Source organism: Balaenoptera borealis (assembly GCF_965194805.1).
Source record: "Balaenoptera borealis genome assembly, chromosome: 9".
NCBI lineage: Eukaryota > Metazoa > Chordata > Mammalia > Artiodactyla > Balaenopteridae > Balaenoptera > Balaenoptera borealis.
The window spans coordinates 49,636,288-49,660,223 of NC_138873.1; the positions used below are offsets into that span (position 1 = coordinate 49,636,288).

The following is a 23,936-nucleotide window of genomic DNA, read 5'->3' on the forward strand; positions in this document are numbered from 1 at the left end:
GGGAGAGGAACAAAATAGGAGATGAAGAGGTAGATATTCCCTTTTGTTAAGTCTGTCAGTGGAGGAACTGCAAGATGCAAGGTGGCTACCAGAGTGATGGGGTCCAGAGAAGGTTCTTGTCTTTGACTGGAAGAGACTTAAACTGAAAGGGAGAAGTCAGAGGAGAGTGAAAGACAGAGGAAAAAGAAGTAATTGGTAGAATAAGGCCTCAGAGGAGGTGGGAAGAGACATGATCCTATACAAAGACTGCAAAATGGTATTTGGAGAGAAAAGGGGGTGTGTCTCTGGAAAGGAGGAAAGAAGAGAAGCCTGAAGGCAGATGCAGGTCATGTTGGCAGGTGGGCAGACCAGGAACTTGTGGGGCTTTCTCTTTGATGGTCTCTGTTCTCTGCAGGAGAGGGCCGCTCATCTGCTGAGAGTGAAGACTTTGTGGGTGGTACAGGGGGTTGATCAGGGATGGATGGAAAATAGTTTTAAATGGCATTCAGGGCTCAAATGAGATTGGGAACATTTATGTGCAGGGTCAACAATCCCTACTAATACATGTGGGAGCAGAGAAGGCTGAGGCCATGAAAGTGACAGTTTCCAGTTTGCTTGCATACCCTCTGCTGCACTGGGCAAGCCTGTTGGTTGGAATCTCAGGACTGTATTTTTTTTGCCTTACAATTATCTGTCTGGGACATCTCACAGGGAGAAAATATCTGCAAATCACATATCTAATGATAGTCTAGTATCTAGAATATATAAAGAACTCTTATAACTCAACAATAAGAAGACAAATAACCCAATTTAAAAATGGACAGATGATCTGGATAGATATTTTGCCAAAGAATATATACAAATGGCCAAAAAACACATATAAAAATGCTCAACATCATTAATCATTAGGGAAACGTAAATCAGTGCCACAGTGGGATAACCCCTGCTCACTAGAATGGCTATAATCAAAAGGACAGACAACCACAAGTGTTGTCAAGGATGTGGAGAAATTGGTGGGATTGTAAAACTGGGGCAGCCATCCTAGAAAACAGTTTGGCAGTTCCTCAAAAAATTAAACATAAAGTAGCTTATGACCCAGCAATTCCACCCCTAGGTATATATCCAAGAGAATTGAAACATAACTTTACACAAAATCTTGTTTGCTAATATTAATGGCAGCATTTTTCATAATAGCCCAAAAAGTGGAAACAATCCAGGTGTCCATCAACTGATGAATGGATAAACAAAAGGTGGTATTAGCCATGCAATGGAATGTTATTTAGTCATAAAAAGGAATGAAGGACTATAACATGGATGAAGATTGAAAACATAATGCTTAGTGAAATAAGCCAGGTCGTATATTGTGCAACTCCATTTATATATAGAGTCCAGAATAGGCAACTCTATAAAAACAGAAAGCAGATTAGTGGCTGTCACGGGCTAGAGGGAGCAGAGCATGGGGAATGATGACTCCTGGGTGCGGTTTCTTTTCGGAGTGATGAAAATGCCTTGGAACTAGATAGTAATAAGAGTTGCACAACGCTGTGAATACACTAAAAGCCACTGAATTGTGTACTTTAAAAGGTTAAATTTTATGGCATGTGAATTACATCTCATTTTTTTTTTTAAGTCTGCAGGCATATAATTGTTATTTGTTTGCTTTTTAGGCAAAGAAATGCACTTCTCAGTTATGAAAATATAGGGCAAGTAAGCAGCTTATTCTAGTAGCAGAATGTAGCAAGACTTCTGTTTTTAGAGGGGCTTAGTAAGAGTTGTCTCCCCTTGGTGGGCTGAGCTAGCCCAACAGGGAAGATGATCCAGCAGGTCACAGAGCAGGTCCTGACAGGGAAAGGACAAATCTTCCCTCTCCTTGCTCCCAATCTCAGGTTAGGTGGTCCTTTGGGGACCACCCAGAGTGATCGAGTGTGTATATTAGCAGCTCAGGTGGAGGCCAGTCCACTGAAAAACAGGCCTCTTGAAGAAATCATGTGTTAACTCATGATTTGGTCAAAATAAATGAATGAGTAACAACAATCAAATATTGATACATAAGCTATTAAAATATAGGTAGCACTTATCTTTCATGAATTAGAGTGGATGTTTTAAACTGTTGCAGCCACACCTTGCTCCTTCCTCTGTGTAATTCTTATTTTTCAGGGCAGGAAGACGACTTGTCTTGTGGGCCACAAGCACCGGTGTATTTTTGTTTGGCATAGCAGCGGCATTCACGTTTGATTATTACAGCTTCATAGTCGCACGCTTCCTTCTTGCTATCGTGAGTTGGGTTGTTGTTGGTTTGTTTTGTTTTGTTTTGTTTTGCCTCTTTAATTCCACTGCAGGACTTTTATATTAAACCTTAACTCTCTTAGTCTTGTTCATTTAGAATCTAGTGAGAGAGATCAAGGACTAATCTTTGTTCGCTCCACCACAGAAGTCTTTCTGTAGCATATTAGTGTCCTATGCTTAGAATGGAACTCATTAAAATGAAAAATTGCTGCTTAGTAGGCAGAAACTTTACATTTGACTCGATGCCTGACAGGTGATCCACATTCCACGATTACTAACAGCAAGGATTTGTGGAACATCACTTCCACTTGGCATTGTACTGGGGATTCTAGCAGATACTATAAAACAAAAGAGAGAGAGGAGACAGGGAGAACAAGAGGGAGAGAGGAAGGCATAAGGGGAAAGAAAGAAAAAAAAAGTCATTATTTTTAGCCATTACAAATAATCGCTGCAAATTATTTTACTTCTGAGCAATTGTATGGGTCTAGTCAGGCTTTGTATGCATGAGCCAAACAGAAGGTTCAGGTGTATTGTTAAGAAAGTCATTTGTATAATGTGCAGGAAGAATGAAAACAAGAAGGCATCAGGCATTTCTGTTATGGGGAACAGGGGAGTAGAGTGGGAAGGGCATGAGTTTGAATCCCAGCTTTGTCATGTATTGGCTTCTCAACTGTATGACCTTGGGCAAACACCTTATCCTCTTCAAACCTTAATTTCTGATCCATAAACTGTAGAAAATAATACCTGCTTCACTGGGCTGTTACCAGGATTCAGTGAGATTCATGTAAGCATCCACAGTTCAGTACCTGGCATGGAGTAGGCACTCCCTACTATTAATAATAAATTGCAATTTATTATTAATAAATAATGCAATTACAATAGCACCTACTAGGGTGCTATTACTGGAAGTGGACCAGAGAGTGAAGAAGCTGTTTCCACACTTGGTGAGGCTTCCAGATAGCTTCCAAACTACCAAACAACAGCAGCAGTGATTCTCTTTGGAGGTCACTGGGCAAGGATAACCGAGTGAAGTTTTATCTTCAGGGAGAGCTTGTGATCTTGCTGAACACAGAGCAGGGCATGCATCCCCTCTCACCAGAATGGATGATCCAAGGGTCTGGAGAGAAGCCAAGGACTTCAATCTCAGAAGAAGAGGTCACTGCACCCCCTCAGAGGGCAAGGTGGTGTATTCTCTTTTGGAGTCTTCATCGATGGCTGGGAAGGGTTCCTAGAAAGCCACACAGATGGCCAAGGATAGGAAGATGCGTTAAAAAAAATTTAGGAGAATTGAAGGTGTTGCATCTTAAAAAAATGTATATATATCTAGGAATATAGAGAGTTTTTAATACGAAAGATAACAACCAGCAGTTCTGTCTCCACCGAGGACAGAATAAGAGGAAATGGCTCTGTAGCTACAGAGTGAGATTTGATAAGAGACCTTCTGGTGAGAATGATGGTACAACAGAGGCACAGACAGGTCTTGAGAGAGTGTGGAGCCCTCTTTTGGAAGATTTAAGAGGATAATTCTAAAAATATCTGTTTCGGTCTTGCAAAATACCATGAGTTGATTTCCAGAGCCAAGAAAATGAGACAGCCACCCATAGAATACATCTGTAAAATGTGGCCTTAATTTTCTGTGTCTCCTTCCTTTGGTTTTTATGGGAAATGTATTTGTGATACAATTCTGAGTAGGGAAGATGCAGGCAGATTCATTCACTCAGCACATTTATGGATCTGCCTACAGAGTGTAATGCTAAGTAAACCTGACCAGGCTGTTTCAATAACCCTACATCTTAGAGGAAGTCAAGACACTGACGGGCCATTTTAAAAATCCATACAATGTTGACGACGGAGGACTAACAGTGGAGGGGGTCCCGCAGCGGGGGATGGGATGGGGGCTCTGGAGAGTCAGGGGCTTTTTAGTCTGAGGGGTGGGTGAGAGAGGCAGAGGCAGCAGCAAGTGAGAAGGCCCTGAGATGTGAAGAAACTGGAGGTCTCGATGCCTGGAGAATAGAGAGGAGGTGAAATACACGATTAGGCTGAAGGAGAGAGAGAGGACTAGGCAGGGCCTTGTAGGATGACAAAGAGTTTGCCTGGTTTCCTAAAGGCAATGGGAATCCCCTGAAGGAGTTCAGTGAATTCAGGGGTGAAGTGGTCATTTTGGCTGCTATGTTGGGGGTGGGGTCAGGGTAGATGTGAGGAATAGAGTGTTATCAGTGGAGGTGACAGGTGTGAATGGTGTCAAGGAGGCTTCTGGGATTATTTAGGCAGTTGTGCAATGGATTGTTTGAACCCAGTGACAGAAGTAAACAGTAGGAAGTGGGAGTGAACGCAAAAAGAACTGGCACTGAGAAAAACATTTTGGGGACTGGTGTTACAACTTACTTTAATGGGGAAATTTGTAGTATTTGAAGGTTTAAATTTACCAAACAACTGGATTCTTCAGTATGGGAGTCCTCATTATCAGGGTTCATTAACTGAGTCTTGCAATTACAAGGTTTCGTGGGGAAATAAAAGCGGTTGCCACAAAATATGAAACTGCCCATTAATACAATAATCCCCATCAAGCACCTCTCTGCTTACTGCTAGTAGGCTAGCCTCTTTGCGACTCTGATGCAAAGTGAAATTGCAGATCTCACAAAAGATTCTAGATTACAAAGTCTTTGAAAGCAGTGGGGGAAAACTGCCTGAATCCTACACAGATCCCTTGACCATTTGGGATCTGGCAGAGATAAACCAGTTAACTTTTTTTTTTTTAATTAATTTTTATTGGAGTATAGTTGACTTACAATGTTGTGTTAGTTTCTGCCGTACAGCAAAGTGAATCAATTATACATATACATATATTCACTCTTTTTTAGATTCTTTTCCCATATAGAAACCAGTTAACTTTTGAAGAAATTAACATCCACAAGGATAATGACAAGATGAGCCTTCAAAAGAGTATGATTCAAATATCAAAGGATTAAGAGAGGCCTTTGGAGAAATCAGTGGCACTCTAGAATAATTCTGCAAAAATTAATTTTATGATTTGTTTTATAAAAGTCAAATGTGAAATAATTTTGTAGGAAAAATTCTAATCCTTTCACCACCACCCCCCTCCACACACACACACACACACACAAATCCATCATTTGTTTCATTCTTTGTTTATTCCATGAGGGGTCACATATTGTTATTATAATCTAAATTTTGTTAAATTAAAGATAGGCCTATTTTGGGGGGCTTCCCTGGTGGCACAGTGGTTAAGAATCCGCCTGCCAATGCAGGGGACATGGGTTTGATCCCTGGTCCGGGAAGATCCCACATGCCGCGGAGCAACTAAGCCCACGCGCCACAACTACTGACCCTGCACTCTAGAGCCCGCGAGCCACAACTACTGAAGCCTGCACGCCTAGAGCCTGTGCTCCACAACAAGAGAAGCTACCACAGTGAGAAGCCCGCGCACCACAACAAAGAGTAGCCCCACCTCTCGCCGCAACTAGAGAAAGCCCACGTGCAGCAACGAAGACTCAATGCAGCCAAAAATAAATAAATAAATAAATTTATTTTTTAAAAAAAGATAGGCCTATTTTCAAAATAAAGTTTTTCCCCCATTTTTTTTTATTGTGGTAAAATACACATAATATTTATCATCTTAACTATTTTTAAGTGCATATAGTTCAGTACATATTAAGTACATTTATATTGTTGTGCAAGCATCACCACCATCTGGATCCATCTCCGGAACTCTTCATCTTGCAAATCTGAAACTCTATATTCATTAAACAATAACTCCCCATTCCCTCTTCCCCTCTACCCCTAGCAACCACCATCCTGCTTTCTGTCTTATGAATTTGACTGCTCTAGGTACCTCATAAAAATGGAATCACATAGTATTTGTCTTTTTGGAGTTAGCTTATTTCACTTGGTATAATGTCCTCAAAGTTCATTCATGTTGGAGCATATGTCAGAATATTACTTTTTTAAAGCTAAGTAATACTCCATTGTATGTATATACCACATTTTGCTTATCCATTCATCTGTTGATGGATGCTTGGGTTGCTTCCACATTTTAGCTACTGTGAATAATGCTGTTATGAACATGGATATAAAAATATTTCTTTGAGATCTCACTTTCAGTTCTTTTGGGTATATTCCCAAAATAGGATTGTTGGATATGGTAATAATATTCTTAATTTTTTGAGGAATTCCCATACTGTTTTCCATAGCAGCTGTACCATTTTACATTCCTATATGCACCAATAGTGCATATGGGTTCTGATTTCTCCACATACTCACCAACACTTGTTATTTTTTGTTTGTTTGTTTGTTTTTTTTTTGATACTATCCATCCTAATGGCCATGAGGTGGCATCTCATTGTGATTTTGATTTACATTTCCCTAATGATTAGTAATGCTTAGCATCTTTTTGTGTGCTATTGGCCATTCCTGTATTTTCTCTGGAAAAATCCAAGCCCATTTTTGAATTTGATTGTTTGTTTGGTTAGCAGACGTTTGGTCCTGTCCAAAGCGTCCATAAAACATTTGGTCCAGGCCAAAAGGTACTTGATATTTGGTCCTGTCCAAAACCATTTGGCATAGACCAAATATGCTCATGGATGTTTTGGATAGGAGCAAATTTCAAGGACCTTTTGGTGTGGACCGAATGTTTTGTGGATGTTTCTGACAGAACCAAATATCCTGTAAGGGTTTGTTTTATTGTTGAGTTTTAGGAGTTCTCTACATATTCTGGATGTTAGTCTCCTATCAGATATATGATTTGCATATATCTCATTCCGTAAGTTGCCTTTTCACTTTGGTGATATAGTGCCCTTTGATGCACAGAAATTTTGAATTTCCCTGAAGTGCAATTTGTCTGTTTTTTTTTGTTGTTGTTGTTATTGCCCGTCAAAATGAAGTTTTAATCAAATCTTTTTTCTTCTCACTAATTACCATAAATTGTTTGTCCCCATTTAAAATTTAGGATTTGATAATAAGGCTCTTCTCTATATAGATAAATTGATACACACATTTGCAAGGAACTGAGACATAAATTCACACCGTAAAGGAATATTTAAATGAAGCAAAAGGCAGTGTCTAACATTTATATCATGCATAACCACTCAAGTTTTGCCATTTGGGGTGGACAGGGTGTGGGAAGATGAGAGGACCCATTTAAAGAAGAAGGATGGATCGGATTAAACGCCATTGTATAAATATGATACGGGTTTCAGAAAGCAATGCTTTGTCATTTTCTTTCTTGCCTATGTGTGATTTGCAGAGAGATTGGACTCCTTAGTAGTTATGTGTGTGACCTTAAATCTGGACCACTCTCCCTGCTTTGTTTTGCAGTGTGGAAGTGGCTATCTCGTGGTGGTGTTTGTCTATGTGACAGAATTTGTCGGCATGAAGTCTCGGACGTGGGCATCCATCCACTTGCATTCCTTTTTTGCTTTTGGAACCATGGTGGTGGCTTTGACGGGCTACTTGGTCAGGACCTGGTGGATCTATCAGATAGTCCTCTCCACAGTGACTGTCCCCTTTGTCCTGTGCTGTTGGATGCTCCCAGAGACACCTTTTTGGCTTCTCTCGGAGGGAAAATATGAAGAAGCACAAAAAGTAATTGATACGATGGCCAAGTGGAATAGGACGAGATCCTGTAAACTGTCAGAACTTTTATCACTGGATCACAATGGTTCTGCTGGTAATAAGCCCTCTCAAGTTGAGAAGCACACCCTATCAGATCTGTTTTATGACTGGAGTATTGGAACAAGGACACTTATTGTTTGGCTGATTTGGTTCACGGGGTGTTTTGGGTTCTACACCTTCTCCTTGAATTCTGTTAATTTGGGAGGCAATGAATATTTAAATCTCTTCCTCATGGGTAAGTGGTTAAATTACATTTAAGTTGTAGCCATGAAGTGAAATTTCTACCAAGTTTTGAGAGTGTTTCTATTGTCTTTTTTTTCTACCAGGAGCAATACTGCCAACTATGTTATTATGGTCTCTTTTAGTGTTACACCTGTATATATTCTCTTTAAAAAAATGCCAACAGTTAGAAGACTTGAGTCCCTCCTTCCTCTTCTGCCTCTTCTCCTTGCTTGCTTCCTTTCTTTAAGCCCATTGCCATCTCAGAGCTATCCTTCAGAGGTAACTTCTATAACCTTTGGCTTGTACTTTCAGATCTCTTTTTATGCATCTCCATATATTTGTGCAGATAAACGTTTTATATTTTAACATAAATGAGATTATTCACTACATATTGTTCTTTGCAAGTTGCATTCCTTTTAATATTTAACATGTCTTGGAGATCTTCTAGTATCTTTCTACCTTCAAGTGTCCTTAATTTAGGAATTTTAGTCAGTAAAATAACCTAAATACATGCAACTGTAATTTATGTTGTCATGCTTCTTTTAATTCAGTAGCAGGTTAAGATAGCTTCAGATACTGCTGTGATAGCTTGAGGTGTGACTCCTAGGGTAAACCAAATTCATACGAGACACGAGAGAATTATCAGAAATGCATTTGTCCAGCTGGTTACTTCCGTGTAGGCTGCTTGTATTTGATATTATCCCCAGAAAAGTTTGCTTTAAAATTTTTATACATAGCTAACATCCCTTCTCATTAAAATGTTCTGATAAGACACCTGTTTTTGTTTATTATAGCTCAGCAGAAATTATGAGAGAAGTAATTCTAAGAAAAAAACTTTACTCTTTTCTTGGGCAGACCAACAAGTTTATAAAAAGAGCCTATCTTGACTTCAAACACATTCTATGTGTCAATTGGAGAAAGGATGCAGTATTCGTAGAACAGAGCAGCAAATGGTAGGAGAATCAAGTAGGGTGGGGTGTGGCATGGGGAAGCTTAGGAGTGCTGGAGTTTTAGATCTCTATGCTATAGTCTTAATTTTGATGGAGATGTAAATTCTCAAGAAACCGGGCAATCTCGTAAATACAAAAATGTTTCCAACACAAATACCATGGTTTTATAGTCTTCACTGCCTTTGATTTTTCATGTCATTACCCTTGCCAGCAGCCCTCTGCCTGACAGGCGCTTCTAGTCAACACTTCTGTGCTGTGAAATTTTTGAACAAGTTTTCATCTCCTGAGATGGTTTGGGGCCGGTGGGAATTCCAGCTTAGGTTTTGTGCTACTTGCAGGCGATAAGCGCTACAGTAGCCTGAAGACGTATCTTTGAGGTTATGTGGAGATAGGAGCAGAATGGGGTTATACATTATAAAGTAAAGAAAATAAGGGCACATGGTCCTAATCCCAGATAGATTGGGCCTCATTGGTTGCACCATTTCTAACCCAGACATAGTCAGGTCAAAATTTAGATGCAGCATCTATACAACAACTCAAGAAACATCAAGGTGGAATATAATTTAAAAGGTCTCTTCAGCTGTTTCCCAGTTGCTGTGCAGCTTTGCTAGACTCCAGGAAGTCGGTTGGTGGCCTTGCACACAGTGCTGTAGAGAGGGGAGCCCTGAGTCAGACGTGGAGGGAACCAGACATGAGGGAGGGAGGTTGCAGGAAAGGGGCCTTGGCTCCCAAAGACCAGTCCCTGAGCTGTCACTTGCTCACTGGGCTCAAGTCATTTAATCTGAGTTGGAAAGTGGGGGTAATAATCCAGGCCTATTCTCATGAGGTTCTTTGGAGAATCATTGATTTATTTGACCTTGAAAAGTGTTTGATAAACAAACAAACAAAAAAAGAGTAGAGTAATAGATGTACCTACTGTTCGGGCCTGGAGGCATGGACCTTACAGCAGGGTCTGTGAAAGGGAGGCCTCTTCTCTGGAGTTGTTTATTTTCCATGTTAATGAAAAGGAGGGAGGCTGTCTCTCCAATGGGGCTCAGAATGTTATTTTTTTGTCTTTGCCAGGCCTTTTTTTTTTTTTTTTCTGAGCAGCTGCACCTGAGTTTAACTTCTGATGTACTGCTAAGAATAATAACTCAGAAAATATGTGTCCACCTGCAGAGATATGTTCCCAAAGCTGTAGGAGACATGTAGATCCAGACCTGCCGGTCCAGGTGCTTGCACCATTCTGTAGTTGAATGGGAAAATGCACATCAGTCCTAAAAGGCAGTGGTGGGTAGTGTCCTGGGGTTAGGCAAGCTCCGGAGGGTCGAAAGAACAGACCTTTGAATTACGTGGACAAGCTAGGCTAGTAAACAGTGACAGTTTCTCAAAGGCTATTATTGGGTTTGGTCAGTTTTTGCTGAGAAAACTTCTTGCTTGCTCCCTGATGCATTCTGGCTGATAGATGTAAAGCTGACACTGAATTTTCTACTTTAATTGCTATGTTCGAAGTTACAGTACAAACATTTCCCCATAGTTCTGCCAAGCAGAAGAAGCCAAAGGTCAAAAAAGATCAACGTTGTCTATTAATTTACATATTTATTCATTCAACCGGCCCATCCTCCAGTCACTGTGTTGTGTCCTGGGGAGCTTCCTGCCTAGTCCGGGATAAGATTCCAAAGACAGGTGAAAAGTGCTAGGCAGATTATGTGAGCATTAGTGCACATCACAGCAAACATCCTGCCCACTGCAGTGAGTTTAAAAGTCGTGGGGCTTGCTGCCTCTCAGGCGGTTGTTGGATAGTTCTTAGAAGCCCCTGGAAGCAGAGAGAGAGGGCTGACCATTCCTTTTGGGTGGTGGGTTAGAAGGCAGGGTCCCCTTGTTCAGCTGGACACTGTGGCTTATTGAGATGCATCATTTTGCTCCATGACAGGTGCAGTGGAAATTCCTGCCTCCATCTTTGTGTGCTTTGGGATGGACCGTGTGGGGAGAAGAAGCATTCTGGTTTTCTCCCTTCTCTCAAGTGCAGTGACCAATGGTGTGATTATGGTGATCCCCAAGGTGAGTTACTTTATGTTTTATTTAGGGAGTGGTTAGTTAGACTATGACAGTGTGATGGGAGCATTTTCAGCTTATGAATACGAAGATGAATTAAGACATATGGATAGAGTATATGCTGTACATAGTATTTTAAATGTTTTCTTTAAAAGTCATTCTCTGTTACACAGATAGTTGAAAATTTAAGGAAAAAAAGAAATGTGGGGCGGGGGTAGGGGGAAAAGCCTATAATCCCACTTCCGAGAGATGGCCAGTGTTGTATTTTGCCAACATGATCATCCTGAGTGAGAAGAGTAGATTGCACCTTCCAGTAATTATCGTCATCTTAAACTTTTATTCATTCATGAAAGATCTATCCAGCATCTAGTATGTGCCAGGTTCTTTTCTAGGTGCTGAGGATGTGCAGTAAGTCGAGTTTCTCTGAGTATAATGAAGAAAAACAAAATAGGATGAGGGCTGGAGAATGACTGTGTATGGAGGGGGAATGCACATGTGAACTATTTTATTTTATCTAAGGTGACTGAGGACGGTGTGCCTCTCAGACAAGGTGACATTTGATCAGAAACCTGAAGGAGGGAGGGAGCCATGGAGACAGCTGAAAGATACGATGAGTCTTATGTTCAGGATTGTTCCAGTTTAAGTAGTCTTGTGTTTTTTTTCACTGTGGTAGATTAGTAGCTTCCAATTTCTAGTGTGCATAAATCCCCTGAGGAGCTTGTTTTTAAAATTCAATTTCTTAGTGAGAAACAGTGCCATAAACTACTGAAATGACTTTCACGTTCCTGTATTTTGGCAAACTCCATCCCCTAGAATACCTCTTGCACCCAGAAGTGCTTCTTCTCTTTCCCCCCAAAATGTAAAACCTGTATTTTCATTCTCAATATGGAAAATATGGTCACTATAACAATACTTTAAAATACTTTATTTTAAATTGATTTTATAATTATTAAGCAACAGTATCTCAACATTTAGATCAAGGCATTTTAAGTTTTGCATATTGTTTGAAATTTAACTTAAGCTAACCAGTGACTTCCTTTTATAGTAACGCTTCACTTAATTATCAGGTTTGGTGAATCAAATGTTTTATGTATTGACGTTTCCAGGTGATTGATATATACAACTGATACACATCAGTTAAAACTGCTTAAGACAAGGAGGTCTCTGCCAATTTGAGGGAGCTTCATCCACACCCTTTTTGTTTGTGTTTTTAAGTAGCTTGCAGTTATATTTGTTGAGTTGATGGCAGCTGTCTTTGAGCTGGTGAAGATTTAGGGAAACCCTAGAACCTTCAGGTTCTACGGTGGTTAAGCCCCAGCGGTAATGTGGAAGACAGGAAAGTGGCTGATGGGGATTTCTCGAAATAGAGTACTAACCCTTAGCCACAAATTTTTCCCCTCTCATAAAACTTCTCTCCAAATGGTAATGTCAACACAATACAAAAATTTTTAAGTCCCATTAATTCATTCAACAAATATCGTCTACAATAGTAATTAAGGTGACAAGGTGACACTGGTTGCCTTAATAGAGGCACCACCAAATCTCAGTAACTTCACATCATAGACATTTATTTCTTGCTCATAGAAAGTTGGATGTGGGTGTACCTCGTTGGTGGCTGTGGGAGTGGTGAAGGGGGTGTTTGGCTCCATTGAATCATTCAGGGACTCGGGTTGACGGAGGTGCTGCCACTCCTCACACATGAGCTCCAAGGTCACCTGGGTCTCAACACCCAGCTGGCAGACAGAGGAGGAGAGAAAAGGTGGACTGTGGGAGGTCTCTGAGAACCACTGCAGGAAGTAGAACATGTCAGGGACGACAGCAGAAACCATCTGGGAGGGTCTCATTCCAAAGTGTCTCTTCCCAAATAGCTTTTCTTATTTGGTAATTTGAAATCTCCAAGGCTGCAGGGAGGCACAGTAAAACTGTCCTCTAAATTTCATAAAGATGGAAAGCTTTTGCAGACCATGCGTCGAGTTTACAAAATAAAACTCTTCATTGTTCTGAAAAATACTGGAGAATTAGAAAGTTTTAAGTAATAATTTTAAGGATTTTCTATTTTTCTTTTAAAATATTACTTGATGACAAAATGATGGTCTATTTTGCTAATATATATTTCTTCAGGATTATCACGTTTGGTGTGTGGTGGCATCTATGGCTGGAAAATTTGCCATAGGGGCAGCGTTTGGCCTTATATACCTTTATACAGCAGAGCTGTATCCAACCATTGTAAGGTAAGAGTTACTTATTTTTCTGTTGTTATCTTTCACTTATGTGTCATTTGATTACATTTGGCCTTTGAGTATAAATGCTTTCTTTCCGTAGAAGTTACTGGAGCTCCGAGCTATGGGAGGGTTACATGATGATGCTAATTCTGAATTTGAGGCTTTGTCTATACGTCATTAGCAGGGATATTAGAGAACTGGTTTTGAAATAACACTCTTATTATCCTAAAACCATTTTAAGTCTCAAATACAGTTGACTTACATCGACTCAAGGCTAATTTTCTCAGGTTGTATATCTTGATGTCCTGATGTCAGTTGTGTTAGTTTGTTAGGGCCGCCATAACAAAGCACCACAGACTGAGGGGCTCAAACAACAGAAGTGAATTTTCTCACAGTTGTGGAGGCTAGAAGTCTGAGATCAAGCTGTTTGGCAGATTTGGTTTCTCCTGGGGCCTTTCTCCTAGGCTTAATAAGAGATACTTATTCATGTTGAAGGCACATTCTTTGCTTCCTACTAGACATTCTATAAGGTTTAAATAACTTTTAAAGGAAAGCACATTAAGATATTGCTTGACTTTAAAAAATTGAAATAGGATGTTCCATAGATATAAATCTTTTGGTTTCCCAAATCCCCACTCCATACCCCAAATAAACTCCTGCTCTAGAAGGCGGATGTTATCCGCAATATTAGACTCAATGAGTATATGTAAGGGCCTCATCTGCATAGCTGATGATGATTGGTTTACCTTCTTTTTTTGGTCTTGAATTGTCTTGAATTATCTGCATGCTTGTTTACACTGCTGTTTCACAGAATGTGAATATAAATCATGAACAATTCTTAAAAAATTAAGGTAAAATTATTTCCAAGTATATTAAGCTAAGTTTTTCTATTTATTCTCTGCTGGAAGGGTGGACAGGGGCTCTGGGCAGCTGTTCCCTCACTCTCTGCATCCTGTGCCTTTCTTGTCTTCTGTTCTTGCTGCTGTATTAATACTCTCCGTGTTTCCAGGTCGCTGGCTGTGGGGAGTGGCAGCACGGTGGGCCGTGTGGGGAGCATCGCAGCCCCATTCTGCATTTACCTCTCCAGCATTTGGATCTTCATGCCACAGGTGTTCATCAGTTTATAGAACTTTACTGAGATAGCGGCGAGGCAGAAGAGCTGACTGCCTTCTATATTTTTATTTATTGGAAGCCAATTTATAATTCGGTTATGGGGGTTTATAGAAACCTAATTAACAGCTCACCAGCTGGTAAGTAGGGTGGTGGGTTGCTGTTTTTCTTGTTCGTTGATTGCCTTCTCCCCCTCTTCCCCATCCCGCCCCGCCTCCGGCTGGGAGCTATTAATCAATTGCAGCTCTGCCAGCCAGGGCAGGGCTTCTCCTCAGCACATCATGAAGCCGGGACTGCGCAGGGAGAGCTCTGGTCTCTGGTCTCTGAGCCTGCGCCCCTCTGTCTGGATCCGCAAGCTGCCTCCCACCCCCAGCCCTTGCCTCTGTGTTCCCACCGTGTGACGGCTGGTCAAGGCCAGTTCTGGAGGCTGCTGCTCCCGGAAGGACCCAGTGGTGTCTGGTGGAGAGGTGTAGGGATCTGGGGTTTCCAGCTTCCCCGAAACTTGAGGGGCTCTTCACAGGCAAGGCTGCCTGCGTGCCTCCTCCTGGCTCCGGCAGTGTGAGCCGTCCGCCTGGTGACGAAGTGTGCGAGGGGTTCTGTGCAGTTTGTACGTGTCCTCGTGGCCGGGCTGAGAGTTTGGGAAACCACGCGGACCACTGTTACACAGCCGGGTCAGGAGGAGGATGGGGGGAGGGGAGGGAAGGGGGCAGGGAGCTGAGGACAGTGGGGAATGTGGGGAGTGGCCTGAGGGGCTGCACCACCTAGGGGAGAGCCCTGGGTGTGCCGGCCCTCCCTCCCCCTCCAGGCTCCCTCTCCGGGACTTCTTGGTCCGCGTTCTCTCTAGGCTGTCCCCTCTGGGGCTCCTCCTGTGCTCCTGTCTTCTTCTGATTGCTTCATTCTCCAAGAGCCATTCTGGCTGTCTTTCTCAGTCCCTGCGCGGGTAATCTCTCCTGATTCTGACTTCTCTTCCAAGCTGCAGACCCACTAGCCCCAAGGATATTCTCCCTGGGCGACTTAACAGCTTCACCGTTTCCCACACCCAGCCGCGCCGGTGACTTATGCTTCCTCCTCCTCCCGTCTCCGCTCTGCGGTAGGAGTCCGTGGCCTGCAGCGTGACACTTGAGCACCAACTTTTTATTCTCCCACCCCCTCCAACCCACGACACCGAGTCCTCTCCTCTCTCACAACCAGCCTACTCACCTGCCTCCAGTCCAGACCCTCATCACCGCCTGCCTCCCTGGTTCCCTCCCTGCACACGCCCCCGCCTCCCTGCCCCCATCAGAGTAGTTTGCTGAACCGCAGCTCTGGTCCAACTGCCCCTCACCTTCAGAGCAAAACCCAAACTCTGCCTGACACTCACGGCCTTTCCAGATTGACCCCCTGCCCACGTTCCCTATTTTGTTTTGTTTCCTCACACACTTCCCCCTCCTCTCCACACCCTGTTCTCATTCATCCCCGCCCGCCTCCTCTGCCTGATCATCCCCTCTGCAGAGAATGCTCCTCCCCCGCCCCAAACTTCGTGTATCTTTTTTTTTTTTAAGAGAATGGGACCAGTTTTATACATTCTGTAACCATGAAAGTAATGTTAAAACCAGAAAAACAGATAAGGCTAATTGACTAAACCAGGACGACCTGTGGAGGAGAGAAGGGGAGGCTTCTGGGGTGCAAGAAGTGTTTTCTTGTGGGTGATCAAGACCATGATGTGTTTGCTTTATAATTATTTCTTAAACTGTGCATTTGTTTTATGCATTAAAAAAAATTATACCATATTTTATGGTAGATAGGTAGATAGACAGATATAGACCTTTTTTTTTTTTTTTTCCTTTTTAAGAGGTAAATCCAAGAACTTTTAGGACCCAGGCTGCCTCAGAAGCTTGCACTCCATCTGGGTCAGAGCCCTGAGGGCTCCCAGGACCTTAAGATGCGTTAAGGCAGTGATTTCTTCCCAGTATATCTATGAAGGCCCTTTCACAGGGTCTTCCTGGGCTTCGTGGAGAGCAACGGCCTCACCAGGTTCTTCTGGATGAGGGTGCCCTGGAGCTTTCGTGGCTGTGTCTTGCATGGCTGGGGAAATGAGACCAGCCTGGACCCACTTGCCTCATTCCTAGTTCGTCCTCCTGCACTGCCTCTGCCGGACGACTAGTGGAAAGCCCAAAGCTCTAGGGGTTTAGATGAGGCAGCTAAACCTCTTTTAAGACCAGAGCAAACCCCACTTCTTTAAGAAGCTCACCCAGATCCAGTGATGCAACCTCTCCCTTTCCCAGGTCTGCATAGCGTTTCGTGTGTACCCTTTCCGCAGCCCGCTGTCGCAGTCTGGCTGTATTATTCACATGTATGTCTTTGTCCCCCAGTTAAATTGTTGAACTCTTGCAGGATAGGGCATTTTGTGTACCCAAAACTGGGTCCACCGGAGCATTTCTCTCACCTTGCGTGCCATTCATGTTATAATTTACTTAATATTTTAAATCAAATAGAATGGCTTTTAAAATTTAGCTTTGCCCTAAACAACAATAACAGTGAAATCATGGGTGTTATACTAGTTACATGTTTTTCTAAAATACACTAACACTCTCATAAGTAGTAAAACAAATTGTTTGAGACGTCCTTTAAAAAAAAAAAAAAAAAAATCACCTGGCATACACAGGTGGTATGCGTCTGCTCTTTGGGAATCATTGGCTCAGCATGGTTCTCTCTCATGTCTCAGTAACAGGCACTCAGTCAAGTTTGCTTAATTGGGGGCGTTGGGTCTGGCCTACACAGGAAGGAGTTTTGGAGAATCCACCACTCTCTTTAGGTCACGGACTTTTCCAGAAGCATCTCCTTTGTGCTAGCACTTTATGTTCTTTGTTAAATAAATAAAAGATAAAAATGGAAAAGATGTTTTTAAAAATAAGCTAAGACACACAGAAGAAGATAGACAAATCTATAAAAGCAAACTGCTATAAAATCACTGAAACCAAATAAAGATTTTTTTTAAAGGACATCCATAACGGTCCATTATGGACTACAGAGTTAAAGGGGTTTTTAAATTTGATTTAACAGGTACTTAAATAGTGCTTGTTATGTAACAAGCTCTATTTTAAGTGCTTCACAAAAAGTAGTCTTCACAGAATGCAGGTACTGTTTTTGTTATCCCTATTTAAGTGACAGAACTTGGGTTCAAACCCAAATACCATGCCTTTTGTATAGGTCTAACAAATAAACAAACAGTCCTAAAAGGGATACAGAGAACTAAGTTCTTCCTCCACCCTGACCCTGGTCCCCCCTTCCCCAGGACAACCTCTGTCAGCAGGGTCTTGTGTATATTTGCAAAAGTATTCTGTGAAGGTACTTCCTTTGGATGTAGCAGATGTTACTTGTTACTTTTAATGAGTAAAAAAATAAATTATTAAATTTCTCATTAAGCTTATTTATGGGTGTCAAACTGCCTAGGGAGCCAGTATTTTCATTTTGAGGAATAGAAATGGTAATCTAGAAGATAAGTTTATATTTTCTCTTTCAAAAAGAAGCACATGAAAATCACTCCTTCTGTTGCTTTTATTATCAACCATCATTTTTTTAGTAATCTAAGGAAAAAAAGTAGACACCTAATTCATATCCTGTTTGTATTCATGAACTCATTTGGCAAAGGTCGAGTGTTGATTTTGAATTAGCCTCCCTGCTAGGTGATGAGCAGCAGAGATGAAAGAAACAGCGTTTGTCCTGAGAGATGTCCAGTCTGGTGCAGAAGGCAGAAGCCCCAGAGAAGAGGGCTGTGGTAGGGAAATGCTGGGGTTATGGGGTTGTAGGCGAGGGCTACCAACCGAGGCTAGGGCCAGAGGGGAGGCTTCCCAGAGGAGGGGGCTTTAATCTGTGTCTGGAGGAGCCAGTGAGAGTCAGCAAGGTGGAGAAGGAGAGAAGGGAGTTCCACGGCGAGGAAACAGGAAGGCAAAAACTTAGAGGGAAAAGGAACTTGGCCAGTTTGAGTTTGGGTGCAAGCATTACTGCTAACACCCAGGGTGGGTTGAGGGAGCCAGGAGATATGAGTGAAAGGATGGGCAGGATCTCAAAGGAGAGCAGAACAGAAGAACATTCAGACCAAAAGGCGGGTTGGAGAGGACAGGATGGAAAAGTTGTATCCACAGGACCCATGATGAGTTTGCATATGGTGGAGGGGGGCAGCTGGAGGGATGGGAGGGTTGTTCTCGGGGCTGGAGGGAACCCAGGAGGAGGAACAAGGTTGAGGTGGGGAAGGACAGTGCACTTGAATTGTGGGTGATGTGTGTGAGGTACCTGCTTGACGGCGGAGGCTGGGCGAGGTGTCGAGGAGGCAGGTCTGGAGCTCAGGGGACACCCGCATGGGAGGTACAGATTTGGGAGTCAGCTTATGAAGAGGTGAGGGAGACTGAAGAGCAGAACCCTGGGAACGGTGGCATTTAAAGCCTGATGGGAAGAGGGGTCCAGGGCAGAGACTGAGATGCAGCAGCCGGGGAGACAGGGAGGTGACCAGAACCCCAAAGGAGGAGGGCAGGTGAGGAAGGCAGGACAGGACAGCGGCTAAGAAAGAGCAGAACAGGAAAACGTGCATCAGGTTTGGCAGCTAGGAATCTGTGGCCTGGGAAGAGCAACTTCTGTGAGTGGTGGGAGTGGGCCATGCTGTGGGGGGCAGGATGGAAGGAGAAGCAGTGAGCGCTGTGGAGAGGATGGGCTGGGGGCTGCAGTAGGTGTGGGCTGAGGCAGAGGGCCTCTTTTGCTTGTTTCAAAAGACTCGAGAGTAGTAATGATAGCTACCATTTATTGACTCCTTAACATAAGCCAGTCCCTGTTTTGAGTGCCCTAAATGTGTTACTTAATTTAATCCTTTCAACAGTCCTTTGGGGGCAGGTAGTAGTATTATTTCCATTTTACAGATAAGGAAACTGAGGAACAGGAAAGTTAAGTCACTTGCCCAGGGTCATACAGGTCACAAGTACAAGTTCCTGGGCAGAGTGGGTACAGAAATTATAAGAGGCTCAAGAACTTCTATTTTTACCGAGGGAAGCTAGCCAGTGGAAAGGAAAGGATCAAACATCAGTGAGAATTGGGATTGACATATACATACTACTATATATAAATTAGATAATCAACAAGGACCTGCTGTATAGCACAGGGAACTCTTCTCAATACTCTGTAATGACCCATATGCGAAAATAATCTAAAAAAGAGGGGATATATGTATAGGTATAACTGATCCACTTTGCTGTGCAGCAGAAACCAACACAACATTGTAAATCAACTATACTCCAATACAGATCTTTTAAAAAGTTAGATCCAATTGATGCGTTCCAAAAAACAAATCAGCGGGTAAGAAGGGAGGTCTACTGATGGAGGAAGACCTCACCTCCACCGGCACCCTTCCACCTCCCACCCACAGGAGGAGGTGAGAGGCGACAAAGGCTCCTCCTGGCCGGGGTGGGGGAGTGGGGGGGTGGGGGGGAGGGGGGAGGTTTTTGGGATTCTTGTAGGGGGGTTGGGGGAGCTGGCCAAGGGCCATAGGAGACCAGGTCTTCTGCTGAGAGTGAGAGAGGAGATGGAGGGTTCTGAGTTTGTTTAGTGCCTGACTATTCTTACTACCAAGTTGAAAAGGAAAATCCAGTCTTGTCTTGGATCTTCCATTTGATTCTATTTCTTGTTTAGACTTATTCAGTGTTTTTCAGACCCTGGCAGAGGGCTCTTCTGGGGTTTCTACGTCCTTTGCAATGTCACTTTAGATTCTGTTACTGCTTCTAGGCTTACTCATGTATTTCTAGATTTCGGTTGTCAGTGTTCTGCAAACAAAGTAAGGAGCTGTCTTCCCAGGTCACGTCTGTTAGCGATGTAGCCTCACAGCGCGTCACAGTTGCACTGTGTCTCAGAGGCTGTAAAAGCACCAAGTATGCAGATTTATCAGAAAAACCATGCCTTAATTTATTTTTATGGGGTCTTCCCAGGCAGTATTTTTTGCTAAAGGGGTTTAAATTATGTAAGGACAAAGTTTTTACAGACCATATAGAGATTTAGTTCTAAAATCCACCCAAAATCTACATAGTGATCAACAGAGAATAGATATGCAGACTTTAGTTTTTAATGTGATTTTCGTTTTTAAAAGCAGACACCTTGGTGCTAGTTTAAAAGGTTGCCTTTTATGTGTCAAAACCTGGAAAGTTAAGAAATACTGAATTTTTACAGGAAATCAATTGGACCCACCCCTCCCCCATAGTAGCAGCTCGTTTCCATTGCCTCTGTTTTGTTTCCCCCTAAATCCTGCAGGTTTTGGTTCATTGAAACATTCATTTGTGCATGCATGCATTCATTCATTCCCCACCATTTATTGAATGCTGATAGCATGTCAATTTTTTGGGCCGGGGCAGGGTTGACTAAGACAGTCCCTGGCCGTCAAGTCCAAATCCAAGACTCTGGGTTTCCCCGTGAGACTCTGGAGTCTGGGAAGACAGGGCAGGGACTTTTTTCCCCCTGTGTAGCTCCTGGGACAGTGCCTACACGAGTAATAATGCAGGTTGTAACTGGGATTTATTTAGTAGGTGGTTAATGAGTGATCAGATTAAGCCTAGTCAACAAATTAAAGAACCCCTGGACCAGCATAAGTAACCAAAAGGTCTCACTGAGGAATAAATGACAACTGTTACGTCAAATTCAATTCTATTGCCCTCTGAAAAAGGTTCAGAAATGATTATTCTCTGAAGGATACACTTCTTTCTCGATGTGTCACTTATTCTTTTTTTTAATTCCTTCTAGTTGCTTGTTGGGACTTTGGCCTTCGTGAGTGGAGTGCTAACATTCATGCTTCCAGAAACCCTCGGGAAACCTCTGACAACTACTTGGGAGGAAACTGAAAAAGAGAGCAGTTCAGGCAAATTACTTTCCACAACCGATAATACTGTGTTAGAAAATATCGCAGTGGTTAACTCTGAGGATTCTGGTCTTAATAAATAAATGTGCCAGACGTGCTGTGTAGCACCTGAAATATTGTTTAATGCTTTTGTATTAGAGGAACATTATTCTCATCTCCTGCATGTCATGTGTATGTGTCTTTTTTTTAAATTTTGTAAGAAAGTTTTGAAACAATGGTTTTGTAAAAGTAGAAGAAATAAAAAGCAAGATGAGAATTTGCGGTTTTTTTTACACTGCTTTCTTATTGCCACAAAATATATTTCCGTATTTGTTCTTCTGTGTCACTGATTCTTGCAGGCCTGAGGGACTGCTGCACACTCCCTTCAGTATCAGGATGCCCTCCCCCCAACACCGGGACTGTCGACTGGGAAGAGGAGGGGGCATGTGAGAGTGTGTTTCTTTTGACAAAGCCGCTCGAAGATTCTATTTCTGCTATTCCTTCCTCTCTTAGGAGAATCATAGCTCTAAATTCAAGTCAAGTTTTCAAGTCATTCAGAAATGCCCCATCAAAAAACACTTGTCTAACCATAAAAATTATAGCTACAAAAAAAGATATCTTGCTTTCCAGCACCCTGAAGGAAGAGGACTTGAACATGCAGACACATGTGCTTGTGTTTGGCCCACTTAAGGGACACACATCTGCTAGGGGCCAGGAGTGAGTTTTCTAGCCTGACAGTCTGATTTTTCCTAAATTTACCAAATTCTCTCCATAAGTCTCATTCCCTGTACATAGAAGCTGTGGCATTTTAGTGTATTGCAAACTTTTTTTAAAGGGAACTTGATATTTATTTATCTATTTATGTCTGTGTTAGGTCTTCATTGCTGCGCGGGCTTTCTTTAGTTGCAGCAAGCAGGGGGCTACTCTTTTTTGTGCGCAAACTTCTTATTGCGGTGGTTTCTCTTGTTGCAGAGCACGGGTTCTAGGCACGCGGGCTTCAGCAGTTGTGGCTCGCAGGCTCTAGAGTGCAGGCTCAGTAGTTGTGGTGCACTGGCTTAGTTGCTCTGAGGAATGTGGGATCTTCCCGGACCAGGGCTTGAACCTGTGTCCCCTGCATTGGCAGGCGGATTCTTATTCACAGCGCCACCAGAGAAGTCCGCAAACTTTTTAAGTTTGTAGATCATCTAAGAAATTGACATCTGGATCTGTTCCCAATATTTAAAAAAATTTTTTAAATTATTCTTGCCTTTTAAAAATAATTTATAGAAAGATTTTACTTTTTTAAAGTAATAAATTTTGTTTCCTCAACTTCACTTTTATTTCACAATAATAGATTAAGATCCTGAACATTTCAGCTGCAAAATTATGGCATAGCCTTATCTGTTAGAAGAGTTTGCATTCTAGATAAGTTTCCCATAGGTTTTGGGTATTTTCTTCACTTGGGTTTCATCAGAAGTTCATTATTTTTTCCTTTGCTCTTGAAATTTAGCTGTTGGATATGTCTTAAGTCCAGTACATTAGAATTGATGAAGCATTAGTGTTATCTGCAGAGGCAAGTAAAAGATTAAGACAATCGTAGAGATACTGTTGTTTAAAAAGCATTATTATGGGGAAAAAAAGAGATTTGACCTGAATTATTTAGAATTTTTATACTAATTCAGTTCCCTGGATAATCACTCAATTCTTCACTTGGCCTTTTCACTTGTAAAATAAAAAATAAAACCAAAAACGTTTCTCCTTTTTTTTTTTTTTTAAACATCTTTATTGAAGTATAATTGCTTTACAATGGTGTGTTAGTTTCTGCTTTATAACAAAGTGAATCAGTTATACATATACATATGTTCCCATATCTCTTCCCTCTTGCATCTCCCTCCCTCCCACCCTCCCTATCCCACCCCTCTAGGTGGTCACAAAGCACAGAGCTGATCTCCCTGTGCTATGCGCCTGCTTCCCACTAGCTATCTATTTTACATTTGGTAGTGTATATATGTCCATGACACTCTCTCACCCTGTCACATCTCACCCCTCCCCCTCCCCATAGCCTCAAGTCCATTCTCTAGTAGGTCTGTGTCTTTATTCCCGTCTTGCCACTAGGTTCTTCATGACTTTTTTTTTTTTTTTTCCTTAGATTCCATATATATGTGTTAGCATACTGTATTTGTTTCTCTTTCTGACTTACTTCACTCTGTATGACAGACTCTAACTCCATCCACCTCATTACAAATACCTCCATTTCATTTCTTTTTATGGCTGAGTAATATTCCATTGTATATATGTGCCACATCTTCTTTATCCATTCATCCGATGATGGACACTTAGGTTGCTTCCATGTCCTGGCTATTGTAAATAGAGCTGCAATGAACATTTTGGTACATGACTCTTTTTGAACTATGGTTTTCTCAGGGTATATGCCCAGTAGTGGGATTGCTGGGTCGTATGGTAGTTCTATTTGTAGTTTTTTAAGGAACCTCCATACTGTTCTCCATAGTGGCTGTATCAATTTACATTCCCACCAACAGTGCAAGAGTGTTCCCTTTTCTCCACACCCTCTCCAGCATTTATTGTTTCTAGATTTTCTGATGATGGCCATTCTGACCGGTGTGAGATGATATCTCATTGTAGTTTTGATTTGCATTTCTCTAATGATTAATGATA

The 23,936-nt window shown here is 42.1% G+C and overlaps 1 protein-coding gene across 1 annotated transcript in view; it reads left to right on the forward strand.

The window, feature by feature from the left end:
* The window catches only part of SLC22A16 (solute carrier family 22 member 16), a 34,154-nt gene extending 11,135 nt beyond the window's left edge, over positions 1-23,019 (forward strand). The window contains exons 3-8 of the mRNA XM_082404772.1: positions 2,137-2,254; positions 7,600-8,131; positions 10,981-11,108; positions 13,224-13,333; positions 14,334-14,433; positions 21,188-23,019. Of these exons, the coding sequence (XP_082260898.1) occupies positions 2,137-2,254; positions 7,600-8,131; positions 10,981-11,108; positions 13,224-13,333; positions 14,334-14,433; positions 21,188-21,385 (1,186 nt within the window). The 3' untranslated portion in view covers positions 21,386-23,019. The remainder of the gene's footprint in view (positions 1-2,136; positions 2,255-7,599; positions 8,132-10,980; positions 11,109-13,223; positions 13,334-14,333; positions 14,434-21,187) is intronic.
* Positions 23,020-23,936: the final 917 nt, after the last annotated feature.